Source organism: Candoia aspera, chromosome 1 (assembly GCF_035149785.1).
Source record: "Candoia aspera isolate rCanAsp1 chromosome 1, rCanAsp1.hap2, whole genome shotgun sequence".
Classification (NCBI taxonomy): domain Eukaryota; kingdom Metazoa; phylum Chordata; class Lepidosauria; order Squamata; family Boidae; genus Candoia; species Candoia aspera.
In genome coordinates, this window is record NC_086153.1 from 93,605,036 (window position 1) to 93,632,817 (window position 27,782).

The 27,782-nt window shown below is 40.8% G+C and overlaps 1 protein-coding gene across 1 annotated transcript; it reads left to right on the plus strand.

The window, feature by feature from the left end:
- The first annotated feature begins 419 nt into the window (after nucleotides 1-419).
- On the plus strand, nucleotides 420-27,782 carry SLC18B1 (solute carrier family 18 member B1). Its single transcript, XM_063309843.1, has 14 exons — nucleotides 420-498; nucleotides 1,087-1,226; nucleotides 2,505-2,600; nucleotides 4,988-5,061; nucleotides 6,355-6,502; nucleotides 8,040-8,196; nucleotides 9,242-9,378; nucleotides 10,586-10,687; nucleotides 15,874-15,965; nucleotides 18,092-18,187; nucleotides 19,068-19,142; nucleotides 24,866-24,959; nucleotides 25,047-25,096; nucleotides 27,342-27,782. Exons 1-14 carry the CDS (start codon nucleotides 447-449, stop codon nucleotides 27,403-27,405), a joined length of 1,377 nt encoding a protein of 458 aa, XP_063165913.1. The 5' UTR covers nucleotides 420-446; the 3' UTR covers nucleotides 27,406-27,782.

Consider the following 27,782-nt stretch of genomic DNA (forward strand, 5'->3'; position numbering starts at 1 on the left):
GCTGATATCAAAAAGCAAAGCAAGGTCGGAACACTTAACATTTGGAGGGGAGATCAAGGGAAATCCAGGTCGATAAACTAAACTGGGAAGTAAAGAAAAAAGGAAAAAAAAAGCCGGAAGAAAGTACCGACCATTGTTCCCGAAAATAAGTTGCCGGGAGTCGAGCCTCACTGGAAGCAAACTTTACGTCATTTATTTCGAAAGTGCGTTGACGGATGCCTGAGACATTCTCATAGCTATAAATCTGGGTTCCTGACCGCGAATATGGATGATTTAATTTTCGACCGCAGCGTCTAACTAAAGGAGGGATCCTAGGCTTGGCTAGATCTCGGCTTCCGGCTGAATTTCCTCCGGTGCTCCTGCGACGCCTGGGGCAGTTCCTGACTGCACGAGCTGAAGCTTTTCGACCCCGTGCTCCTTCCAAGCCGCCTTAGAGCAGGAGCCCCATGGCTATGGGAAGCTACGAAGCGGCGGGTCCCCAGGTTGGCGAGATTCCAGGTGAGAGGGGTCCGGGAGCGAGCTAGTGCTGGGAATTCCCGAGTCTTTTATTTATATAAAAATAAATATAAAATTTATTTAATAAATTATATATAAAATAAATGTAAATAAATAAATAAAGCCAGCTTGGTCTAGTGGTTAAAGATACTGGGCTAGAACTTGGGAAACTGTAGAGGCTGTTCAATAAAGGAGTGGAAGGGACCTCTTTAAAGGAAAAGTAAAGAAAGCTGAACAGCAAAAAAAAGTCATAATGAAAATCATTAAATGATTAGTCCTGCCTGAGGCACAAAGCCAGCTGGCTGATCTTGGGCCAGCCACTCTCTCTCAGTCCTAGGAAGCAGGCAATGGCAAACCTCTTCTGAAAAACCTTGCCAAGTAAACTGCAGGGACTTGTCCAGGCAGTTTCCGAGAATCAGACACAACTGAATGGAGTAAAATAAAATTAATTAGGAGCAGGATTCATTCGTAAGTTTCTGTATTTCTTTGCTAGCTGATCAGTGTAAGAAATCCATAGTTGTTTGTTTCCAACTGTTAGTTTTGAATGCTGCATTCCTTTTTTCTGTTCTAAGAGAGATTTTTGCTGCTCAGATAATGATAGATCAAAGGTTGCCAATGAGGAACCCAGGCGGATGACCAGAGAGCAGGTGTTTATCCTGATAGCAACAGCATCTCTCAACTTCAGTTCAATGGTTTGCTACTCGATTCTGGGCCCCTTCTTCCCAAGAGAGGTAAATGGATGTATGCATTTAAAACAAGTGTCTATAATAAGATGCTTTAATGAAGAACTCCGTAGCACTTAGCGCAGCTTAAAGGCTCATTTACCCTTGTAGCAGTTTGCATTTCACAGAATACAAAGAACTCACATTTTGTAAACTGTTGCTAGAAAAAGCGTTTTGTCTCCCTCCCCAATCTAGTACTTTTATGCAAATATGTAGAAGAAGCATAGGAGTTATGACATTTCAAAAACTGGGTGCCATTCTGAATTAGTTTAATATAACAGTCTTGTTCATTGTCTATTTGCGGACTCTCGTTATTTTTTAAAAAGCAAATAATTATGTGCAAGTCTCCCAACTGGATATCCTTGCCTGTCAGTTGGATTAGATTCCCAAAAGGGTTTAAACAGCCTTTTAAAAGCTGCTTCTACAAAGTTGTAAACTCCCAGTCTTTGAGGACTGAGCACCATTGTTCACACTGTTCTGCTTTTCAAAGAGAATTCAGCAGCTCTCACTACCCAGAAAGTACTTGCATAATTATGAGAACACTTTAAAAAATGATTGCCTCACCTCACTTGCTGTAATAATGGTCCTTTTGGTTTCCAACTCTCTCTTTCTCTCTCTCTCACACACACACGCAAACACACACACACACACAATATCACTCTGACTTTGGTATGTATGTGCAGTTTTCTCAGTTGCTAGCACATGATAAACATCTAAGCCAGTGTTTTTCGATCTTAGCAACTTTAAGATATGTGGACTTCAACATGCTGGCTGGGGAATTCTAGAAGTTGAAGTCCACGTATCTTAAAGTTGCCAAGGTCGAGAAACACTGATCTAACCTGATAAAAATAATTATACAAATGACTGAACCCAGGGAGGTGTGGTACAAAGAGCAGCCGAAAGCGGGCTCTTCTAACTTAATTTTTCATGCCACTTTTCAATATCTATCAACATTCCAATACCGCAGGCATTTATACATTTAAATTTATTTTTCCTCTTCTTGCTTTATACTTAAGAAATGCTGCAGTAATTTTTCACAATACTATAAGACTTGTAGTTAGAAGGGAGCGCATAAATATAAGCATAATCACAAAAACACTAATTGTAGGAAAAAATCAGGAGGGAAAAAACATGTATATTATACAACAGCCAGAGTTTCTTTTCATACAGTATTGTGGTAGTCCAAGTTCCTTTAGGCACTTTTGTAAAATTTGAGCCATGTAATTATTTTCTGCATGCTACAGGCTTTTGTTTTCTGAGTCTTTGTATTTGATTTTTTTTTTTAAGGCAGAAAAGAAAGGGGCTAGTAGTACAATAATTGGACTTATTTTTGGATGTTTTGCATTATTCAACTTCCTGACATCTTTGATAATGGGAAAATATGTAAGTATCTTCAATAAATACCATAATGACTAAACAAAAATGTTATATAGCCTGATAAATAAAATTTTCATTGTACTGGAAAAATAGTTCATAATGTTCTAAACAGTCCTGTAAACAGAACTTAGGGGGATAGTCCAAGCTTTTAAATGGCGGAGCATATGAACTGAAACACTGTTCAGTGAATATGCGCCCTTAGTACTTTGCGAACATTGACACTCTTAACAGGTCTGGGAAATCCAAAACCATCTCTAAATTATGTAGTGACCAAGGAATTTAGGACTATATGAGACTCCTAAATCATGTCCCAAGGGCAACAGAGGGCTTTATGTAATATCAGCGGTCTGCTGTTGAATATATCCTAGCAGATAAATGAATGCAAATCTCTAGCAGGCAAAGCTTTCAAGATCTATCTACCTACCTACCTGCCTGGTTTCTAGACTGCTCCAATCTGCCAACTCTGAGTAGTATAGAACTCCGCAATATATAATACAGATTAAAACCATACACTTACGATTAGAAACAACAATGTATCATATTCCTATACAAACAGGCGTTATGACTAAAACATTTACAATAATAATAAAGACCAATCCATCAGTGTGAAGGGCAGTCACAACAGTCTAGCCCCCATTCTCCCATGCCCCAGGCTTGGTGTAACAACCAAATATTCACTGTTTAAAAAACAACAACAACACGTACCAATACATCAGAGGAAGTATTTTTCCAGAGGAGGGCAGTGGTGACTGAAGAGGTACTTGAAGATGGCAATCACTAATCAATAGGATACACAGTGATTCCATCCTATTAGATCTTATTGGGCAGATCTTAATGGGAGAAGATGGTCCCCAGCTACCCAAGCCCTGAATTAAGGGCTTTAAAGATGACGCGCAGTACCCTGAATTGCACCTGGAAGCTAACTGGCATCCAGTGCAGGTCCTGAAGTAGAAGTGTCACAGTGGACTCTCAGTTAACTGTCACCCATGGGGATTGGTAGATGCTGGATAAATGTAGTTTCTGGTTGCTTGAGAGTTACTATTAAACTCTAATTCCCACTAGATGGCAGCAGAGAGAGAGAGATTTTTTTGCCCATGTCTTGAGAGTGCCCTTTTTTTTTTCTGGTTGCTTGAGAGTGCCGGGTTTTTTCCAGTTCGATTTTTGTACCGGTTGCTTGAGAGTGCTGGTTGCTTGAGTTCCGGTTAACTGAGAGTCTACTGTATATGGGTGCCTTAAAATGCATCCTCAGTTACTCAAGCTGCTGTATTCTGGACCAGCTGTAGCTTCCAAGTGCTCTTCAAAGGCAGCCCCATGTGGAGTGCATTGCAGTAGTTCAAGTGAATAGCACTTTGACAGTATTATTTATTTAACCAGGGGTTGAGGTGTACAATTGGATGTCGTCAGTTTACTGTGAACATGATCACATGCCAACAGATGATCTCATCCAATGGTTTCATGTAGATGTTGAATCAGAGCAGAAGAAACAGTGAGCCCTGCAGCACAGAAGGTACCTGGGGCTCGATCTCTCTCCACCATTCCCACCAACTTGAACCATCCCTTCAGGAAAGAGTAGAAGCGCTACAATACAGTGCTTCTCACTCCTAACCTTTGGAGACAGCTCAGTGGGATAATATAATTGATGGTATAAAAAGCCAATGAGAGGTCAAGCAGGACTGGAAGAGTTGCAGTACCCCTATCCTGGTCCCACCAGAGATCATTACAGGGACCCCACTTATGCACCCATAAGATTGTTTGGAAATCATAGCTAATGATAATGATGGCCAATATAAGCTACCAGTTTTCTGTTCATTCCTGAAGCATATCTCCATAAGACATGCTAACATGTTAGTTTTTTTTTTCTTAAATCCTGGAACCTTTAATCAAAAGACAAAGCTGTAGTGATAGAAAATTGACTGCATTGAGTGGTTATGCCTTCCATGGCAGTCACATTGTAAATAGGCAATAAATTGTTTTTGCCTGATGTTGTATTAGCTTGCATTTCCTATGAAACTCCAAGATTTTTCCATAGTGCTTCAGCAATATTGGGGCCAATTTATCCTACTGGAAATTTAGAATTAGATGCATTGGAATGTATTTAACTTTTTTTTTTTAGCATTTTATTGGCCAGTCACTGCTCCTCGATCTTTTCAATAAACTTTGGTAGTCATAAGCATTATATAGTGCTGATAATACTACATAAAGTTTCATTATGTTATTTATTGTATGAACTGTTAGCAACAAACAGTTAATTGTACTCATTTTCTTCACATTGTGAAACTAGGTTGGTTCATTTATTTAAAATGTTAGAAATGTAAATGTACAAATCTACCGTTTGTTTTTGAAATATAAGTAAGTCCCCAAAACAAGCATTTATTTTTTTTAACAATTTACAGCTTGCACGGATTGGAGCAAAGTTTATGTTTGTTGCTGGTATGTTTGTATCAGGATGTGTCACAATTCTCTTTGGGTGAGTATAGATACCCGTTTTATGCAGCAACTTTTCCTAAAAGCCCCCACTGTGTTTCTGTGGCTAGCTTATTTTGGCATATGCATCTACTTTCTTTCTTCCTTTTTTCAACCAGAATTGTTATTTGAAAGGAAGGGTTGTCACTGGAGTTCATTGTCTTAGTCCCTTTGAACAACTGAAGTAGGGTTTTTTTCCTCCATTCCTTTTGATATTAGGCTGTAGGTCCCAGGCAATTATCCTGACTCTGCAGGGTGAAATGTTTGTTAGTACTTCCATGTTTTGGAGCATTGCTGGAAATACAAATTACTTTTATTTTATTCTGCAGTAGAATACTGCTAAACCAGTCAAAATACAATGACTTTAACGCCTGTATGAATTAAGATAATGTAAAATGCTTAGCTATTTTGATACATTCACAGACCTTTATTTAATGGAGAACATCATATAGCATGGCTGTTACCTTATGAAAATAGCCACATACTTAAGTCAGCCTTTACAGCAGAAAGTACTGTAGAATATATCCACAACTCAGTTTATGTGCACAAGTGGCCAGATGGAGATCTGCCTGAAACTTTGTCACATACGGTCCTTTCTCAGTGCAGTGTTCAGATTAGTTGCAGCCATTCTTTTGCGCAGCAAGAGTTCCACAAATTGAATGGGAGGCCACCATATCGAAACAACGTAAGTCGTGATTTTTAACGCACAGCAGTGCTTGGACTGCACATAACAAGAGCCCATAGCAAGTAGACTGATAAGGCATGCTTAGCTGACAACAAACCACAATACAGTTTAGCGCCGTGGATGAATTAGGCCAAAGAGAGAGAAAAGATGACACTACCACTACTGTGTACAGTCCATTAACAGCTCACCCTGGACGAAATGTGGTCGACATCAGAAAAAGTTCCCTAGTCGTGCGTGGTGGATTTCAGTAATGTTGCCGGCTCTCAGGAAGGAGGGAGCACACTCCAAGGAGGAGGACAAGGTAAGAGGAGACACAGTCCAGGAGGCAATGGTGGTGAAATTAAGATGTTAAGAATAGCCCCGCCCTAGAGTCTCCCAGGTGATTTCCCCTTAGGTTAGGTAGAGTAGCTTTAGTCTGGCAAGATTCTGTCTATATGGTGTGAGCAAATAAAGAACTGAAGTTTGGCTGGACTGATTCTCTGAAATTCTTGGGCTGGGCCTGCCATGCCCTGATGATTAGTTTGCCCAAGGCAGAAAAACATTTCCGTCTGTTACTAAAGCAGGATTCTCTGCTCTAAGAGATTAAGTGATTAGTTGTATCTTTCTCTTTAGATTTTTGGACAAAGCACCTGACGGGCCAATATTCATAACCCTGTGTTTTTTGGTTCGAGCAATGGATGCCATTGGTTTCTCTGCTGCAGGAACAGCCTCATTTTCTATTCTCATAAATGCTTTCCCCCAAAATGTAGCTACAGTTATGGTATGCATGAAGCCGATCAAATGTGGTAAATAAGTAAATAAATGTTTCTGCCTCCTAGTTTCCCCACAACAACAACCCTGCGGGGTGGGTTAGGCTAAGAGAATGACTGGCCCCAAGTCACCTAGCTGGCTTTCATGCCTAAGCAACATAAATAGCAGTAATCTTTCTAATAAATAACCATTAGTATGATGTAGTAGTTAAAATGCTGAACTCTGAGGCCCCATTCTACCACAAAGTTGCTAGGGAATTTTCCTCTCACTCTAATGTACCCCACAGAGTTACTCTTGTGAAGATAAAATAGGCAGTCAGAGAAAAAGTGTGATATGTAGTAGTAATAATAAAATATATACAGTATACGGTATATACAATATACAGTCCTGTTTGCATAAAAACATGGACCCCTCCCTATTCCCTTTTCTTTTTTCCCTGTAGCACAAGAATCCATTGCTTGCTGATTGTTTATATTTTATGCTACATTTCAGAGCAGAAAAGCACTCTTTAAGAATTCTAGAGTGTTTTAAAACATCAAACACATCTTAAGCATTAAAAAAATGTTAAACAAGCAGAAACGTTTTAGAACTTAAAATGACAACCCAGAGCAACTCAGAGTAAGATCAGGAACATAATATAAAACCACTAGCAGAGGCAGAGAAAAAAATCCAGCTCAATATTATTAATTAAATAGGGACTTGTTTATGAAGATTTATTATTCAAAAAGGACAAAAAAGATCAAACATCCATTATGTGTATATGTGTTTCATGACAAGAAGGCCGTCACTGAATTGATCCTGTCCTTTTGCCAGCTACTTGGCTGACCTTAAAAGGTAGCAATTCAGAATAACCTCTGTAGCTAATCTAGGAGGCCAGAAAAGTTGATTGAGGTGTAGTCCTTTTAATTACCTTTTTTTTTCTTGTCCTTTTGAGTCAGCGTTGACTTCTGGCAGCTGCCTGGACAAGTCCCAGCAGCTTTCTTGGCAAGATTTCAGAAGTGGTTTGCCTTTACCTGCTTCCAGGGCTGAGAGGGAGGGACTGGCCCAGGGTCACCCAGCTGGCTTTGTGCCTGATGCGGAACTAGAACTCACCATCTCCTGGTTTCTAGTCTGGTTACTTAACCAATACACCAAACTGGCTTGTCCCAGGCTTAATTAAGGTTCTGCAGTGCAGAAAATGGAGGCACTTTATTTCTAAACAAAGCATAAGGCAGCTCACTTTGCTTCAGTGGAAAGGTCTTTGGTGGTGTGTCCAGAAAAGCCATAGAAGGCCTGTGAAGCAGTTGCTTTAAAATGGCACAGCAATTCAGTGAAATAGGTTGCCATATTATTTTGCAGTTTTAACCAGTCATAACACTGATCAGCTCCTGTAAAACATATTAGCAATTATTGTAGTGGGGTTCAGTACGTGTGTTACATAGACTAGTCAAGAAACCACATGCAGACTGTTGTTAATACATGGTAGGTATTCACCAAGACCATGATTTTCTGCTGGTGCCAGATGTCTGTCCTTTCTCACTGCATTACTGCCTCTTCCTTCTTTTTAGGGTACTCTTGAAATTTTTACCGGTTTGGGATTAGTGATGGGCCCCCCAATTGGTGGCTTTTTGTACCAGAGTTTTGGCTATGAAATCCCTTTCATTGCACTTGGAACTGTGACGCTGCTTATGGTGCCTCTGAACATGTTCATCTTACCAAATTATGGTAGGTGGAGGTTTTATTGCCTTCCTTTTTAAAACTGGGGAAGGGAAGGGGAAAATAAGGTTTGTGCTGTTTAACTCAACTTAGGAAGTTTCTTTCCTAGAGAGCGGGCTATTGTTTATTTTGTCACTAGTATCCCTGAAGTAGACTCTGGTTGTAATTCATAGAACCTTTTTCCATAGTTTCATGGATTTTAGAGTTGTGCAGTGCTCTGGTAAAAATTTCGGAAAATATATTTTCAAGTACTTGGGAGCACAAACAGCACCTGTTTGCAACTCTTGAAAGCAGCTTCATCTTCTCCCATGATTGCATGCTGCCACATGATCTCAGGAAAAGATGGGGTGGTTTTAAAGAATTGCAGACAGGTGCTACCTTTGTGCACACTCGGAAACATGCCAGAGCTCTACTGTAATGGATTTATACGTGTGCCAAAATACTTTTTTGTCCTAAATGGCAGTCTGACCTCACATGCCTCAGTGAAAGCTTAGAAAGCAGTGAGAGGCAGGAGAGATGATGATAGTATGATAAAAAAACCTTGTGGGTATTTCAGGTGGGTGGGTCCTGCAGGAAGAGGTTACTGTTTTTGTTTCTCTGAAACAAATGCATTAAAGGTAGAGATCTATGACTGTGTTTCTACAGAGTTGAAAATTAATTATAGCAATGTTATTGCCAGTGGAGCATGGCTGGCTGGGGAATTCTGGGAGTTGAAGTCCACACATCTTAAAGTTGCCAAGGTTGAGAAACTGTGGTATACAGGGGGTTACCTTCTGTTCTGACATGTGGAGCCTGCTCATCATTGATATTTTAAATGATTCCTGTTAATTCTTGTTTATAAGGAAAATGCTTGAGGAATACAATTTGTGAGTCAGCCTGTGTAACTGAAACAACTGGTTAGGCATTAACAGGGAAAGGCTATCTTCCCCTTTCTTTATCTGAATTTAGGATTGTAGGCTCAGATCAAGGAATAGTATCTTTTAATCTCTAAAAGATAGTTACAGATTAATTACTATAATGATTAATGTTATATTCTGTGTTTTTCTAATTACAGGTTCAGTTCCTAAAAATGATTCGTTCTTGAAGCTTATTGTTCTACCAAAAGTTATAATCCTTTGTCTAACTATATTTGGATTAAGTGCGAGCTTAGCCTTTCTAGATCCTACCATGTCATTATTTGTCTTGGAAAAAGTAGGTACTTCTTGGAAGAAAAAAATCTTTTAGATACATTCTATCCATTCTAAAATAACTCATTAAGCATAATAGATTTGGTAAAAGATTTATAAATTATGGCTGTAAGGAATATTAGCTGCTTGATTTAACCATTCAAATGGTTGCTGCATCTCTAGGTGTCTCTTCCTACACAGTAACTCTAAGGCAACGGGCTAGAAACCAGGAGACTGTGAGTTCTAGTCCCACCTTAGGTATAAAGCCGGCTGGGTGACCTTGGGCCAGTCACTCTCTCTCAGCCCAACTCGCCTCACAGGGTGGTTGTTGTGGGGAAAATAGGAGGAGGAAGGAGTATTAGGTATGTTCACTGCCTTGAGTTATTTATAAAAATAATAAAGGAGGATAAAAAAATAAATATAAATAATTAGGGGTGCCAAAGGGCCATATGTGCTCCAAAAAATAAATGAGCTCATATCTCAGAAATTATAACTTTTAAAACAATGGAAGGAGAAAATTATTAAAATTAAGTACAATTGATGGGATTCATCTTCAGCCATGTAGTCAATAAAGTAAATGGAATGAAATATAGGTGTCCCTAGGGGGATAGGAAGGGGCAACGGACAAAATGGGTATCACTATGTCATGGTGCCAACTCCCCCCCTTTAGGTATTTGCATGAGATGTGATACAAAAAGAAAAAGAGTGGAAATTGCATTATGACATCACAGTTGCATTATGACATCACAACACGTGTTTGTGTCATTTTGGCATCATTATGGTTAGAAGAAATCCCTCCAGATGTTTTGTACTTCAAAATCCTTCAGCCCCTTCAAGCTGAATGGTGAGGGACCAAAGCTAATAATGAGGGATCCAGCCAGTTAGGATTATAGAAAAGTCCCTTCAGGAGCTGTGCCTGGGTTCCAGAATTTCCAAAATAAGTTCCACCTTGATGAAGATCTTTTTTGTTAGGAATGTTTTAATTTGGTTGTGTGCGTGTGTGTTTAATTAAACAGGTGTTTTAATATCCTGTTACTGCTGCATTCATCTAGAAATATGTATAGGATAGGCAGGGGTTAAATGTTTTAAATAAACTGAGAAAGACATAAATCAGAACATCTGAAAGGCCTCAGAATGCCCATTATTCAACAGACTAAGTCAATGGAATCTGTTCAATTAATATTATATACTATTTTTATGCCTTAACATGAATATTGGCTTTCTTTCTATAGTTTAAATTGCCAGCAGGCTATGTTGGATTAGTATTCCTGGCAGTAGCACTCCCTTATTCCTTAACTGCACCGCTTCTTGGTTTTCTAAGTGACAAAATACCGGTGAGTACAAAATCTTACTCCAGCCTTATTTTAATTTGTGAAGTTCTATAGGTTGTGATTATCCAGTATTAGTATTTAGGTTTGGCATGCTTCAGAAGCCAAATAATAGAAATCCTTGTCTTGAAATTGGATCGTACCAAATCCCATAGATCAACTATGAAGTCATGTGTCTCTCTGTTGAGTTCCCTTAGTATGCTATCCCTCAGCCAAGAAATACTACAAAATAATAATAAAATATATTCATAATAAGTGGAAGACACTGTAGAGCTAGTTTGTCAAACCTATCAAGTCTTTTCTCAAGAAGTCTCATGTCTGATATGATAGATGTGATGAAACTTGTGTTTTGCACATACAGAGTTCACAGCAAAAAGATCACCAATAGCACAGCTCTCTGCAACTTGGAGAACCATTGTCAGCGATAGCACACAGGATCATGGAGTACTCATTAGTTTTATATTTTAACATGCAGGACTCCTGTCTGAAAACAGACAACTTGTATCCTAACTTTCTGAAGAAACAGTCTGCTCACGAGATATTTCCATTGGTAGAAGGGGAAGGTTTTTTTGCCTAGTCACCCTTTCCCCTCTGTAGGTCTTCTGAAAAAATAACCTGCTTCAGAGGATTAGATATATCTGCTCCCTATAAGTTGGTGCATCTGTTAAATCAGCGTTTCTTCTATATGAAGAAGAAGAAGACTGAAGAGCACAAGCCATTGACTGTTCTGTCAGACAAACATACTGCTGTCTAATAAAAAAGTGGAGTCCTGCATAGATACTAAAATCTTCTCAGCCCGTACCATTCTTGGAATTCAGCTTCTTCAGTTATGGTGCAACATGGGAGCAAAACCATAGGCACTTTTTTTGTTGTTTATTCGTTTAGTCACTTCCGACTCTTCGTGACTTCATGGACCAGCCCACGCCAGAGGGTCCTGTCGGTCGTCAACACCCCCAGCTCCCCCAGGGATGAGTCCGTCACCTCTAGAATATCATCCATCCACCTTGCCCTTGGTCGGCCCCTCTTCCTTTTGCCTTCCACTCTCCCTAGCATCATCATCTTCTCCAGGGTGTCCGGTCTTCTCATTATGTGGCCAAAGTATTTCAGTTTGGCCTTTAATATCATTCCCTCAAGTGAGCAGTCTGGCTTTATTTCCTGGAGGATGGACTGGTTTGATCTTCTTGCAGTCCAAGGCACTCTCAGAATTTTCCTCCAACACCACAGTTCAAAAGCATCGATCTTCCTTCTCTCAGCCTTCCTTATGGTCCAGCTCTCGCAGCCATATGTTACTACGGGGAACACCATTGCTTTAACTATGCGGACCTTTGTTGTCAGTGTGATGTCTCTGCTCTTAACTATTTTATCGAGATTTGTCATTGCCCTTCTCCCAAGGATTAAGCATCTTCTGATTTCCTGACTGCAGTCAGCATCTGCAGTAATCTTTGCACCTAGGAATACAAAGTCATTCACTGCTTCTACATTTTCTCCCTCTATTTGCCAGTTATCAATCAAGCTGGTTGCCATAATCTTGGTTTTTTTGAGGTTTAGCTGCAAGCCAGCTTTTGCACTTTCTTCTTTCACCTTCATCATAAGGCTCCTCAGTTCCTCTTCACTTTCAGCCATCAAAGTGGTATCATCTGCATATCTGAGATTGTTAATGTTTCTTCCAGAGATTTTAACTCCAGCCTTGGATTCCTCAAGCCCAGCTTGTCGCATGATGTGTTCTGCATACAAGTTGAATAGGTAGGGTGAGAGTATACAGCCCTGCCATACTCTTTTCCCAATCTTAAACCAGTCCGTTGTTCCGTGGTCTGTTCTTACTGTTGCTACTTGGTCGTTATACAGATTCTTCAGGAGGCAGACAAGATGACTTGGTATCCCCATACCACTAAGAACTTGCCACAATTTGTTATGGTCCACACAGTCAAAGGCTTTAGAATAGTCAATAAAACAGAAATAGATGTTTTTCTGAAACTCCCTGGCTTTTTCCATTATCCAGTGGATATTGGCAATTTGGTCTCTAGTTCCTCTGCCTTTTCTAAACCCAGCTTGTACATCTGGCAATTCTCGCTCCATGAAGTGCTGAAGTCTACCTTGCAGGATCTTGAGCATTACCTTACTGGCATGTGAAATGAGTGCCACTGTTCGATAGTTTGAACATTCTTTAGTGTTCCCCTTTTTTGGTATGGGGATATAAGTTAATTTTTTCCAATCTGATGGCCATTCTTGTGTTTTCCAAATTTGCTGGCATATAGCATGCATTACCTTGACAGCATCATCTTGCAAGATTTTGAACAGTTCAGCTGGGATGCCATCATCTCCTACTGCCTTGTTATTAGCAATGCTTCTTAAGGCCCACTCAACCTCAGTCTTCAGGATGTCTGGCTCTAGCTCACTGACCACACTGTCAAAGCTATCCCCGATATTGTTATCCTTCCTATACAGGTCTTCCGTATATTCTTGCCACCTTTTCTTGATCTCTTCTTCTTCTGTTAGGTCCTTGCCATCTTTGTTTTTGATCATACCCATTTTGGCCTGGAATTTACCTCCGATGTTTCTAATTTTCTGGAAGAGGTCTCTTGTCCTTCCTATTGTATTGTTTTCTTCCACTTCCACGCATTGCTTGTTTAAAAATAATTCCTTATCTCTTCTGGCTAACCTCTGGAATTTTGCATTTAATTGGGCATATCTCCCCATGTTGCCTTTTGCTTTCCTTCTTTCTTGGGCTACTTCTAGTGTCTCAGCAGACAGCCATGTTGCCTCCTTGGTTTTCTCTTTCTTTGGGATGTATTTTGTTGCCACCTCCTGAACAATGCTGCGAACTTCTGTCCAGAGTTCTTCCGGGACCCTATCTACTAAGTCCAGTCCCTTAAATCTATTCTTCACCTCCACTGCATATTCCTTAGGAATATTAGTGAGCTGCTATCTAGCTGATCTGTGGGTCTTCCCTAATCTCTTTAATCTGATCCTAAATTGTGCAAGAAGAAGTTCATGATCGGAACTACAGTCAGCTCCAGGTCTTGTTTTTACCGACTGTACAGACGTCCGCCACCTTTGGCTGCAAAGGATGTAGTCAATCTGATTTTGCTGTTGTCCATCTGGGGAAGTCCATGTATAAAGCCGTCTCTTAGGTTGTTGGAAGAGAGTGTTTGTTATGCAGAGTGAATTGTCCTGGCAAAATTCTATCAGCCTATGTCCTGCTACGTTTTGTTCTCCCAGGCCATGCTTACCTGTAATTCCAGGTGTCATTTGACTGCCCACCTTAGCATTCCAGTCTCCCGTGATGAAAATATCATCTCTTTTAGGCGTGTTGTCCAGTAGGTGCTGCAGATCCTCATAGAACTGCTCTACTTCAGCTTCTTCAGCATTTCTGGTTGGGGCGTATATTTGGATCACTGTGATGTTAGATGGCTTGCCCTGAATTCGAATTGAGACCATTCTGTCGTTTTTTGGATTGTATCCAAGCACTGCTTTAGCCACTTGACTATTAATTATGAAGGCTACTCCATTTCTTCTGTGGTCCTCTTGTCCACAGTAGTAGATCTGGTGGTCATTTGATGTGAAGTGGCCCATTCCAGTCCATTTCAGTTCACTGACGCCCAAAATGTCTATCTTTAATCTTGACATCTCCCCAATAACCACATCCAATTTGCCCTGGCTCATAGATCTTACATTCCAGGTTCCAATGGTGCGTCGATCCTTAGAACATCGGATTCGCCGTTCACCGCCAGCACCGTCTGCCGCTAGCCGTCCTTTCGGCTTTGAGCTAGCTGCATCATCACATCTGGGGCTAGTTGAACTCATCCTCTGTTCCTCCCCAGTAGCATTTTGACCATCTTCCAACCTGGGGGTCTCATCTTCCGATGGTATACCGACATATCTCTGGTTGTACTGATCCATTGAGTTTTCACGGCAAGAATACTGGGGTGGGTTGCCATTACCTTCCCCAGGGATCGCATTTAGTCTGACCTCTCTGTCATGACCTTCCCGTCTTGGGTGGCCCTTCACGGTTTAGCTCATGGCATCATTGAGGTGCTCAAGCTCCAGCACCAGGACAAGGTAATGATCCTTTGCTGAAGACCATAGGTACTACCAGGCTGTAATTTAAACATTAGAGTAATGGGGGTTGGGAGGTTATAACTAAAGGTACTTGTTACTGTTATTGCTGCTGCGGGGTTTGATAATTCTTTTCTTCTATTTTTATTAGTTCTTGACTTCCATGTTGCATTTGTGTTAATTTAGAAGCAACTTTGAGCATCTTGTTTAACTGAAAAGTGAAGTACAATAATTATATATGCAGTAACTGCAAATATTGGCCTTGTGAGCTTGGATCTTATTATGATAATGGAGAGCAGCCTTGGATTAACCATTAAGCAAAATAAGCACATGCTTAGGGCACCATGGGAAGGGGGGCACCTTGGTGCCCTAGGTGCTATAGGTAGTGTGATAACCTGTAAATTATAATTGCCATTATTCTGACTACTTCCAATATTATTTTCTTCCCTGCCTATTACTTTTTTAGAGAAAGTATGCGTGAGTACATAGATTCAAATGACATGTAACTAACATAGGTAGTGTATGTGTGTGAAGTGCCCTCATTGGCCACTCTTCATTCATCTGTTTTATTTTTCTGGAAATTAGGCACTGGCTTTCATATTGTGTTTTGAGGAACTATAGAGCTCATCAAATAGAAGTTTAGCATCAAAGTATGACATAACTCCCTAAGAGCCAGGTTGCAGATCACCCTAGGCTTTGCTTGTTCCCTCATTCCCTATTGTCATGTTAGGACTACAGTGACCAAAATTTCAAGCTTTTGGAATATATGAAGTAGGTGAAAGCTAGCTCTTGTTCTCCTACATAGAAGCACAAAGGGATGCTAGATGCATATTTCCGCTTGGGCGGTGCCTTGAGTGAATCAGATTTGCACCCTAGAACATGTACTGGTGTTCCTCTTGAGACCAATCAGCATGGAGGACATTTAATGAATGTAAAAGAAAGCTTGAAGGAATCAATTAAACCAAAAGGCTATCTAAAACTATGAATGCTAGGTTCTGTTTGAACTGACTTGGAATGTATGAAATGACATATAATTTCTGTTATTTCACTTTGTACCCTATTGGTTGAATTAATGCATTCAGTTTACAGAAATATGGTATTTTGGTGAGATTCAAGATCTTGTCTATCTCTTACAGAGTTTAAGGAAGTGGCTGTTGATCTTTGGAGGTTTGCTGTCTGCATTTTGCTATTTTTTCTTAGGACCTGCTCCCATCTTGCATATTGAAAGGTAAAATATACTTTACTGACTTTACCACCACTGACTGTTTTCCTGTTCTGAAGTTTTCCTGTTCATCAAGTCATCAGTGAGAAGGCCTGTGTATATACTACCTTCCAGTATCAAAATTTTGTACCCCAATAAATGAATTCTACTGCCTTGCATTAGGTATTCTTTTTAATGTTTTCTTCCGCCTGTGGACAGAATAATTCTGTTTTTCCTTACCTGTAAATGGAAATGCTTAGAGACATTGTATCTCCAGACAGGAATTCCACTGTCATCTAATTTTATTCAGCTTTTTATCTGGAAAGATCAGAGTGGTATTCCTGGGAATTGCAGTCAAATATATGAAGGGAATTAGGCGATTGTATGCTTTTCATTTAAGCCAACAGGTATCAGCTCTCCAATAGATGATTAGAGATTCAGGGATTGGCCCATGTGCTGTAGCCTTTCCCCAAAAGTTATGTTGTTTCATGGGACTCAACATCCCATCTCCTGCCTCCCACCCTGGCTCCTGTGCAGTAAGAAACATGGTTCTTGTTACTCATTGGCAAAATGTAAATGCCATTGCTCAAAATTAAACAATGGTTATGAATTGAAGCTCATTAGATACCTTCAGGGAAATCAACATATCTCCATAGAAATTAGGCAGCTTTGAGCCCTAATGGCATAGGAATGTGCTAAGTGCCAGGTTGCCCCTTCGTATGAGCCAACTGTTTCTAGAGGGCAGGAACAAAAAATGTCATCCTCTATCCATCTCAGCCCAATGTGAATGCAAACACTGCCTGTTTTTTCTTGCTCTGGGTTTAAAGGGGTATTTTCCAGCTTGTGCCAGCTCAAGTGTTGCTATTCAATTTGCTTGTTGTGCTTTACTTTCTTGCTGGCAACTCCGTGCACTTTAATTAGATATGGTGCATGGTGGCTGGAACGCCCTCTCATCTGGATCACTACTCCAGTGTTTCTCAGTCTTGTCAACTTGAAGATGTGTGGACTTCAACTCCCAGAATGCTGGCTGGGGAATTCTGGAAGTTGAAGTCCACACATCTTCAAGTTGCCAAGGTTGAGAAACACTGCTCTAATTTCTGCTCCAGCTACTGTTACTGTTGGGGTTCCAGTTGCATACTGGTCATAATATTTCTCTGTCAAACAGAAGGTCCCTGGTTCAAAACATGGCAGAATAACTTTTGGTTTTGATTTTGTCACTGTTTTTCTTTCCTTGAGCTATCTACTTTTTTTTTGGATCTTCTTTTCAGGTAAGTCTACCAGTGCATCATTGAAATATTTGAGTCTTTTTCTCTTTTCTCTTTTCTTTTTCTCTTTTTCTTTTTTTCTTTTCTTTTCTCCCAGCTATTTTGGGAACTGGGGTGAAATTCTTCCCCCTCAGATGACAGGAAAAATAATAAAATGATGCACCAGTGAACTTGTTTTAAAAAAAGCCTAACAGTAAAGGGGGTAGCTCAGGAAAAGAAAAATAGTAATTGAAAAGAAAAGGCTTCTGCTGAGTTTTGAACCAGTGACTCTCTGCATGTCAGTCGGATGTTATAAGAGGCTTTTGCAACAGTAGCTCTGTCAGACGTTATTGAGTCAAACCTGGAAAAATGCAAGAAATGATTTTTTATTTATTTAAAAGTTTGTTGTTGTATCTGCATATATGCATATTTTGACACTTTAACACTGTACATATAGATTTTGCTTAACCTTAGATAGATGTATTTTTATGAGCATATACAATTGTCAATTACTTTCTTGGCATGGAAAGTTGGGACAGCCTAGCAGCAAGGGACTTTTCAATGGAGGGCTGCTGTACCTGGCAATGCTAATTAAAAACCTGACAAATCACTAAAGCAACCCAGAGTCCAGGCAGAATATTCTTAAACTGGCTTAGAGTCCAGGTAGCACCAGCATGGAACAGGAGAAGTTTAGTGTAGCAGTGCTGATTAACAGAATGGAGCATGTGTAGTGTTATTGCAGCCAGTGAGAATGACACATAACAGATAAAAGAAGTGGTGGACTCTAAGTCTCTAAGGTCACTGTGAGTTGAATGGCCTTATAAATGATGACAGACAGACAGACAGACGGATTCATACTATGAATTACAGCTGAAATGAAGCATTGTGTCTATGCTTACGATTTTGCAGTCAGCTTTGGCTTTTCATTCTGATGTTGGTCCTGATCGGTTTTGCTCTTGCGATGACTGGTATCCCAATATTCCCTGAAGTACTCAGTTGTGCATAGTAAGTGATCTTCTCTTGATGTTTATGTTTTCTTTAGTCTCAGAGTCTAGAGTAATTAACTACAGTTCTGTACTAGGATTGCTTTAAATATACAGAGAGGATTATTCTGGTTTAAACCAAATTATGATTTAGGGGAGTGGCTCTGCCTCTGTTTAGAAAAGGCTTTCCTTCTCTTTCTCCCTGCCCTGTCTTGCTTATCATAAGATACATCCATGGCTTCTATTTAACATAACCTAACACAAGACAACACCATGCCACTCAGCAATTATATGTGGAAAGGTCTGCATGCCATGGTTCATGGATTAATGTATTGTACATACATGGTCAACCCCCATTTATTCAATAAACTGGAGTAACCATCCCCCGATCCATGGCCACATGTGGCCCCCAGGTTCTCTTTTTTTGACCTTGGTGTTCTCCATTTATGACAGCTGAAACCTAATGGCCGTTTCCTGCTGTTTGAACTGGGAAACGCATGAAAAAAAGAATGTAACAAAAGCCATATCAGTTTAAACAAAGTGCCCCCATCCCCCTCAACTGCCAACCCACATATCTGATACAGCTCTTGGCCATTGTTAAGAACATTAAGTGTGGCCCTTGGCCAATCCCAGAAACAACCATGATTAAGCAAACCAAGTCAGAGTTCAGTGTGCAAACCAAATCACTGAAAAGATTTTAAATGCTGAATTTATTCCACTGAGGAGAAAGAGGACCCTCAGTACTTTTCTGCACTACATTTAAGGACAAAGCAGTGCTATTACAGACGTCACTGCTCTGGGATTATATAATTATTGTCTTTTAGGTTACTGCTTTCTAAAATATTTTGTAGTTGAAAATATTGTCTTTGGAAATAACCCTGTTTCTGCCTTTTCTTCTGCAGTGAGAATGGATTTGAGGAAGGATTAAGCTTGTTAGGACTTGTGTCTGGACTCTTCGGTGCATTATGGGCACTCGGGTACGTAACCACTCATCAAACACCTATATAATTCATGATAACAGATACAACTGCTGACCATTATGCAGACCAAAGAGCATAATACAAAAGGAACTCTTAAGAGTCGGGGAGATCTAAGGTTGGTAGAAATATATAAAAACAAATAACCCTTTAGGAAGTAGAGCAGTAGCATCTGCGGGGGAGGGTCAAACAAGGGAGGGTCAGACTGATGAATGCAGCATCCCAGCATCCCAATAGAAGCCCTCCCCATTTTCTGTCTGCATCATGATATTGCATGCATGCCCCAAGGGGAGACGCTCATGGTACAGTGCTACAATGCTTCATCATTTCATCATCAGGATGCTATAGTGGTGCTTCATGAACAATAGAACATGTAGCAGCCTTTATCTTCTAAAACATACCTGAGGTTTACAAAATGGCACAGACATAGGAAGGAAGAACTATTGTTGCTTCAAGTGATGACACTATTTCTATTTGATACTAGCCCGTGATGCTTGCACAGCCACATCATATGCCATCAGTGTATTAGCTGGTGAGAACAGCGCTTTCTCAGAAACATTGCACCTTAAATTTTGGCAAAATATGATTTCTCCCAATATCTATATCCTCCATAATTTGTTGACTAACTCATGTAGGACCTTGCCAGAAGTGTAGAAGATTGAACTGCACAAAGACACCAAAGCACTATACAGAATAATCATAGTTTTTTGTGATAGGGGCAGCTGATTGTTTCTGATCTTTGGATCACAATCATGGTCATTTAGCTGTCCTTTGGATTTTACTGTATTATTAAGCAGGCCTTACTGTTACACTGAAAGCTGGTTATGAGCACAGCTAAAGAACATATATTACACTGTTTCCTTCACAAGCCAGTATTTTGTATGTAATGGGTAGGAACGTGATGCATTTGAAAAATTTACGATTATTGATTTGGGTTTTATAGTCCTAATGTAAAACTAGCCACTTCCTCTTAAAAATAAATGTAACATTTAAAAGCAAACTAATAAAAGAACTTCTTCAGCAAAGGATCATTACCTTGTCATGGTGCTGCAGCTTGAGCACCTCAATGATGCCATGAGCTAAACCATGAAGGGCCACCCAAGACAGGAAGGTCATGACAGAGAGGTCAGACTAAATGCGATCCCTGGGGAAGGTAATGGCAACCCACCCCAGTATTCTTGCCGTGAAAACTCAATGGATCAGTACAACCAGAGATATGTCGGTATACCATCGGAAGATGAGACCCCCAGGTCGGAAGATGGTCAAAATGCTACTGGGGAGGAACAGCAGATGAGTTCAACTAGCCCCAGACGTGATGACACAGCTAGCTCAAAGCCGAAAGGACGGCTAGCGGCCGATGGTGCTGGTGGTGAACGGCGAATCCGATGTTCTAAGGATCAACACACCATTGGAACCTGGAATGTAAGATCTATGAGCCAGGGCAAATTGGATGTGGTTATTGGGGAGATGTCAAGATTAAAGATAGACATTTTGGGCGTCAGTGAACTGAAATGGACTGGAATGGGCCACTTCACATCAAATGACCACCAGATCTACTACTGTGGACAAGAGGACCACAGAAGAAATGGAATAGCCTTCATAATTAATAGTCAAGTGGCTAAAGCAGTGCTTGGATACAATCCAAAAAACGATAGAATGATCTCAATTTGAATTCAGGGCAAGCCATCTAACATTACAGTGATCCAAATATACACCCCAACCACAGATGCTGAAGAAGCTGAAGTAGAGCAGTTCTATGAGGATGTGCAGCACCTACTGGACAACACGCCTAAAAGAGATGTTATTTTCATCACAGGAGACTGGAATGCTAAGGTGGGCAGTCAAATGACACCTGGAATTACAGGTAAGCATGGCCTGGGAGAACAAAACGTAGCAGGGCATAGGCTGAGAGAATTTTGCCAGGACAACTCACTCTGCATAACACACACTCTCTTCCAACAACCTAAGAGACGGCTTTATACATGGACTTCACCAGATGGACAACAGCAAAATCAGATTGACTACATCCTTTGCAGCCAAAGGTGGCGGACATCTATACAGTCGGTAAAAACAAGACCTGGAGCTGACTGTAGTTCCGATCACGAACTTCTTCTTGCACAATTTAGGATCAGACTAAAGAGATTAGGGAAGACCCACAGATCAGCTAGATAGCAGCTCACTAATATTCCTAAGGACTATGCAGTGGAGGTGAAGAATAGATTTAAGGGACTGGACTTAGTAGATAGGGTCCCGGAAGAACTCTGGACAGAAGTTTGCGACATTGTTCAGGAGGCAGCAACAAAATACATCCCAAAGAAAGAGAAAACGAAGGAGGCAAAATGGCTGTCTGCTGAGACACTAGAAGTAGCCCAAGAAAGAAGGAAAGCAAAAGGCAACATAGGGTGATAGGGGGAGATATGCCCAATTAAATGCAAAATTCCAGAGGTTAGCCAGAAGAGATAAGGAATTATTTTTAAACAAGCAATGCGTGGAAGTGGAAGAAAACAATAGAATAGGAAGGACAAGAGACCTCTTCCAGAAAATTAGAAACATCGGAGGTAAATTCCAGGCCAAAATGGGTATGATCAAAAACAAAGATGGCAAGGACCTAACAGAAGAAGAAGAGATCAAGAAAAGGTGGCAAGAATATACGGAAGACCTGTATAGGAAGGATAACAATATCGGGGATAGCTTTGACAGTGTGGTCAGTGAGCTAGAGCCAGACATCCTGAAGACTGAGGTTGAGTGGGCCTTAAGAAGCATCGCTAATAACAAGGCAGCAGGAGATGACGGCATCCCAGCTGAACTGTTCAAAATCTTGCAAGATGATGCTGTCAAGGTAATGCATGCTATATGCCAGCAAATTTGGAAAACACAAGAATGGCCATCAGACTGGAAAGAATCAACATATCCCCATACCAAAAAAGGGGAACACTAAAGAATGTTCAAACTATCGAACAGTGGCACTCATTTCACATGCCAGTAAGGTAATGCTCAAGATCCTGCAAGGTAGACTTCAGCAATTCATGGAGCAAGAATTGCCAGATGTACAAGCTGGGTTTAGAAAAGGCAGAGGAACTAGGGACCAAATTGCCAATATCCGCTGGATAATGGAAAAAGCCAGGGAGTTTCAGAAAAACATCTATTTCTGTTTTATTGACTATTCTAAAGCCTTTGACTGTGTGGACCATAAAAAATTGTGGCAAGCTCTTAGTGCTATGGGGATACCAAGTCATCTTGTCTGCCTCCTGAAGAATCTGTATAATGACCAAGTAGCAACAGTAAGAACAGACCACGGAACAACGGACTGGTTTAAGATTGGGAAAGGAGTATGGCAGGGCTGTATACTCTCACCCTACCTATTCAACTTGTATGCAGAACACATCATGCGACATGCTGGGCTTGAGGAATCCAAGGCTGGAGTTAAAATCTCTGGAAGAAACATTAACAATCTCAGATATGCAGATGATACCACTTTGATGGCTGAAAGTGAAGAGGAACTGAGGAGCCTTATGATGAAAGTGAAAGAAGAAAGTACAAAAGCTGGCTTGTAGCTAAACCTCAAAAAAACCAAGATTATGGCAACCAGCTTGATCGATAACTGGCAAATAGAGGGAGAAAATGTAGAAGCAGTGAATGACTTTGTATTTCTAGGTGCAAAGATTACTGCAGATGCTGACTGCAGTCAGGAAATCAGAAGATGCTTAATCCTTGGGAGAAGAGGAATGACAAATCTCGATAAAATAGTTAAGAGCAGAGACATCACACTGACAACAAAGGTCCGCATAGTTAAAGCAATGGTGTTCCCTGTAGTAACATATGGCTGCGAGAGCTGGACCACAGGGAAGGCTGAGAGAAGGAAGATAGACGCTTTGGAACTGTTGTGTTGGAGGAAAATTCTGAGAGTGCCTTGGACTGCAAGAAGATCAAACCAGTCCATCCTCCAGGAAATAAAGCCAGACTGCTCACTTGAGGGAATGATATTAAAGGCAAAACTGAAATACTTTGGCCACATAATGAGAAGACCGGACACCCTGGAGAAGATGATGATGCTAGGGAGAGTGGAAGGCAAAAGGAAGAGGGGCCGACCAAGGGCAAGGTGGATGGATGATATTCTAGAGGTGACGGACTCGTCCCTGGGGGAGCTGGGGGTGTTGACGACCAACAGGAAGCTCTGGCATGGGCTGCTCCATGAAGTCACGAAGAGTCAGAAGCGACTAAACGAATAAACAACAAATATAAGAACTTATTAATGCTAGCTGCAAATATTAACGTTAATAGTTGAATGCTATGTTCATTCACAATGGACAAAAAAAACAAGGAAAAATCATGTGAACAGATAAAAAGAGCTTTTTAGATGTTTAGATAGTCATACATTCTATTCCTAAACTGCTTTTTGCAGCTGCCAAAAAATTCTTACTTATAGAAACAGACTGAGCTTGACTCGCACAGTCATGAGTACATCTCAGAGCTTGAGTACATCTCAGAGCTTGAGTTTCTTGACTGCCTAGAAAGATCAGGGTGGATGCATATATGGAAGTGTTGGCTACTCATTACTATGTAGCCAGTGATAAGTCAGGAATATTGATTATACAAACCTGTCATCTGTGAAACGTAAGAGGAATTGTGCAATTCAAACATCTTGCCTTACAGAAGGCAGAATATGGTTACTAGCTCTGAGAGAGTATATATATTGTATATATATACAATATATAGTATATATATATTGCGCCGTATGTATGTATGTAACAAAATAGTCTGTGGGGCCTGACTTTTGGTACATCCTGTATATGCATTTTGTGGTAGATCCAGAAACCTGTGGATTGCGTGGCCAGCTGGCTCTCTGGGGATTCCTAAGTGATCTACAAACATAACCACCATCTTTCTCAAGTGAGAGACAGGGGATGGAATTCAAGGGGAAAAAATAATAGGAATCTACTTCTGTTGAGTCTTGGCTGATGGTCTTAGGGAGAAGCCAGGACCTTAAGAAACAGATTTCTTCTGACTGAGTCTAGGAATTCAGGACAATCACTCAAGTCCCAGGAGATCTGGAACCAGCAAGTTAAAGTAGGCAGGAAATGAGCAGTTGGCTGTGTCAGGAATCATTTGTTTTTTTTCCAGGTGGCTTACTCAGTTTTGGGGTAGCTTTATATGCATTCCTATTCTTGGTCTATCAGTCTACTCAGGTGTTTACAAGTTCATGATGGTTACCTTTGGTATGTACAGTATCTCCCAGCCTCACATAAATTGTTGCATCTCACGTATTTTATCAAATCTTTGTTGTCTTTATTAAGATAAAATCATTTATTCTTTTTCACTCTGGGGTGGGGTTTATCCTTAGCACCCTGCATTCTGAAACTACTTGGGCCTGGTAACCCTGGTTCAAAGGGCAAAACTGGAGCCATTTATTTGAAAGCTTATTTCAGAGGAAAGGGGAGTTCTTATTCTGCCCCATCCGGAGTTCAGAAGAGGGCGGCGTCTCCCCATTCCAGAATAGGTGGTAGTAGAATAGCTACCTGCCCAAGTGGAGTTGTTTCACCTATGGAATAGCCACACCCAGGCACCACAACTCAGGCAGAGGGGTTGAGCATGGAGCTCCTGGAAGGGACCTGGCAGGCTTGTGTGGTTGTTGATTACCCCAACCTCTTCTTCCCTGCTACATATTTATTTTCTGATTTTATATATTTTTAGATCTATGATAAATTTGGTGTGTTTCTGTTCAGGTCTTTTGTAGGTCCAACTTTAGGTGGCTTCTTAAATGAGAAACTGGGTTTTGAATGGTCTGCAGCTATACAAGGAGGATTGCCTTTGTTAATTGTATGTACACTAACATGATTTATTCATTCTTTTATTATATTTAAATCTGAAATACCACAAATATACTAATAACTGCTTTCTCTCAAGGGACTAGCAGCTGCAATTTTTTACATCTATGAAGCTGTACAAAAGAAGAGGTACAGTGAAATTTTATTCTTTTTCTTAAAACATGATGAGGGGAATACTTTGTTCCTGATTCTCATTTAGACCACAAAAAAATCAGTGCAAATTCCTGTTAGCTCTTCAGTGTTATTCTTGGATTAATTGGCTGAGGGTTTTTATTTTTTACAAATATTAGCAGATGCCATTCAAATAGCATTATGAACAACATGCCAACTTGTCCCTTAATTTCAATATTTGCTTTTAAATAACCCATTAAATGAAACCAAACTAATCATTGGAAAATATCTCCATTGCTAAACATTCACACTGAGAGTGTTTGCATATCATATTCACTATGGCACAGTTGCAAATTGCTATAATATATTCACTGCTGGCTCCTGCAAGCATAAATATAGTTACCTAACTATTAAGTAATGGATTGTTTTAATTATGCTCTTTAAGTCTCTCATTCCAGATAAGGCTTAAATCCAAATTTGAGATTTAAATGGCCAAATATAGAGCACCTATTTTCATTCATTTATTCAATTTATATACTTGCCCATCTCACTTTTACGTGACTCTCGGCAGCTTACCATAAAATAAATAAAATGCATAAAATACCCCAAATAAAAAATAAAACACATAGCAGCCAGGCATTATCCAACCAATCATCCACAAAGCCAGGAGATGGGCTCTATCCCATGCCCAGGGCCCCAGGCTTGGGCACACCAAGTTTTCAAGGCCTTACGGAAGGCCAACAGGGATGGGGTCAATCTAATTTCAGGGGTAATGATGTTCCAAAGGATGGGTGTCATGGCAGAAAAGGTACTCCTTCTGGGCCCCACCAGCCAACACTCCTTAGCATATGGTACTCAGAGCATGCCTCTCCAGCCAGGTCTAACAGGATGGGTAGACACCACTGGGGAGAGATGGTCCTGGTCCCAAGCCATGAAGGGCTTTAAAGGTGACAGCCAGCACCTTGAATTGCACCCAGAAGCACACCAGAAGCCAATGCAGCTCATGGAGCAGTGGTGTTACATGCACCGAGTAACTGGCGCCAGTAACTGCCCACACCACTGCATTCTGCACCAGTTGAAGTTTCCAAATACACTTCAAGGGCAGCCCCACATAAAGCAAATCACTGTAGTCCAGTCTGTAGGGCATGACTGTGACTGTGGACAGGGCCCCCCAGTCCAGGAACAGGCGCAACAGACGCACAACCTGAAGTTGCATAAAGTCCCTCCTAGCCACGGCTGCCACCTGCTCTTTGAGCAGGAGCCGTGAGTCCAGGAGGACCCCCAGATTACAGACTAGGTCCCTCTGGGGCAATGCCACCCCATGCAGAACCAAACATGGAAGGTCTCTAACCAGGAGGTCCAAAAACCCAGAGCCACTCTGTTTTGCTTGGGTTTTGCTGAAGCCTGTTACACCCCATCCAGGCCCCCACAGCCGCCAGGCATAGAGAGAGAACCTCCATAGTATCATTCAGGTGGCCCAGGGTGGAGGTATAAAGCTGAATATCATCAGCTACTGATGATACTTCGCCCCAAACTGTCAGATGACCTCACCCAGCCACTTCAAGTAGATGTTAAACAGGAGGGGAGAGAGTCCTGAGCTCTGTGGCACCCCACAAAGGAAGGGCTGCCGGCTGGATCGTGTCCCCCCATCAACACCAGCTGACCTCAGAGAAAGGAGGAGAACCAGCACAACACTGTGCCCCCCCCCCCACAACTCCCAGAGCCAGTCCAGAAGGATACCATGATTGATGGTATCGAAAACTGCTGAGCAGTGAAGAAGAGTAAGGATAGACGCCCCATCCCACTCCTGCCACAGGTCATCCAATGGATGCACCACCCCCATCCTGCTCCCACCAGAGGTCATCCAAGAGTGGGATCAATGCTATCTCAGTCCCATACCCAGGCCTAAACCCTGACCAAAAGGGGTCCAGATAATCCACTTCTTCCAGAGTCCTCTGAAGCTACCATGCAACTACCTTCTCCACAGCAGCCCTCTTTTCTGGGCTTCCCATGTGAATCAGACAAAAAAATTGCAGCTACATTTGAGTTGACTCTGTAAAACAACGTCATTGTTTTTGCAGCCAATATCCACAGCATACTGTAATACTATATATGTAATACTATGTATGTAATATTATATACATATATATAATATGAATATATAATAAATAGGTTCAATTATGAGGGAAGTGTATATGTATTGGCTCTTTGTCTTTGTAGTGTCCAATATGCTGAGAACATTCTTTCTTTTCATTTTGCATAGGTCGCATCCTGGAAATCTGCTTGGTTCAGAGCAAGAGAGAACTCTTTTACTGAATGGAGTTTAATGAGATTTGTTTTGTTGCCAGTTTAAATCTAACCTCATCAGCAAATTTAAGAGCATAATATGCAAACAAAGAGCAAGCAAATGTCATGAAATGTAGTTCTTGCACAATGCCCCTTCACAATCTCTGGATCCTAAGGAATTATGGTGTACCGCTCTCTTATTAGACAATAATGTACCATTCCATTATTAGATATACCATTCCAATTTTAGCCTTTTTTCATTTCTGTAGTGATCTTCTGAAAAAGTTACATTGGAATGTCAAAGACGTTTAGATAGTAAAAGTGTTTTGCACAAAAGGTTCTATTATTTGTGACACTGATACTGTGATATGGGGGCATGCACAAAAATGCAAACTAATAAGAATGTTATTTCAAATGA

Excerpts from the sequence above, each read along its gene's own strand:
- SLC18B1 (XM_063309843.1), top strand. The coding sequence starts at position 447 with ATGGCTATGGGAAGCTACGAAGCGGCGGGTCCCCAGGTTGGCGAGATT. Across the intron at positions 499-1,086 it reads CCAGGTTGGCGAGATTCCAG|ATAATGATAGATCAAAGGTT; the intron begins GTGAGAGGGGTC and ends TTTGCTGCTCAG. Across the intron at positions 25,097-27,341 it reads GAAGCTGTACAAAAGAAGAG|GTCGCATCCTGGAAATCTGC; the intron begins GTACAGTGAAAT and ends CATTTTGCATAG.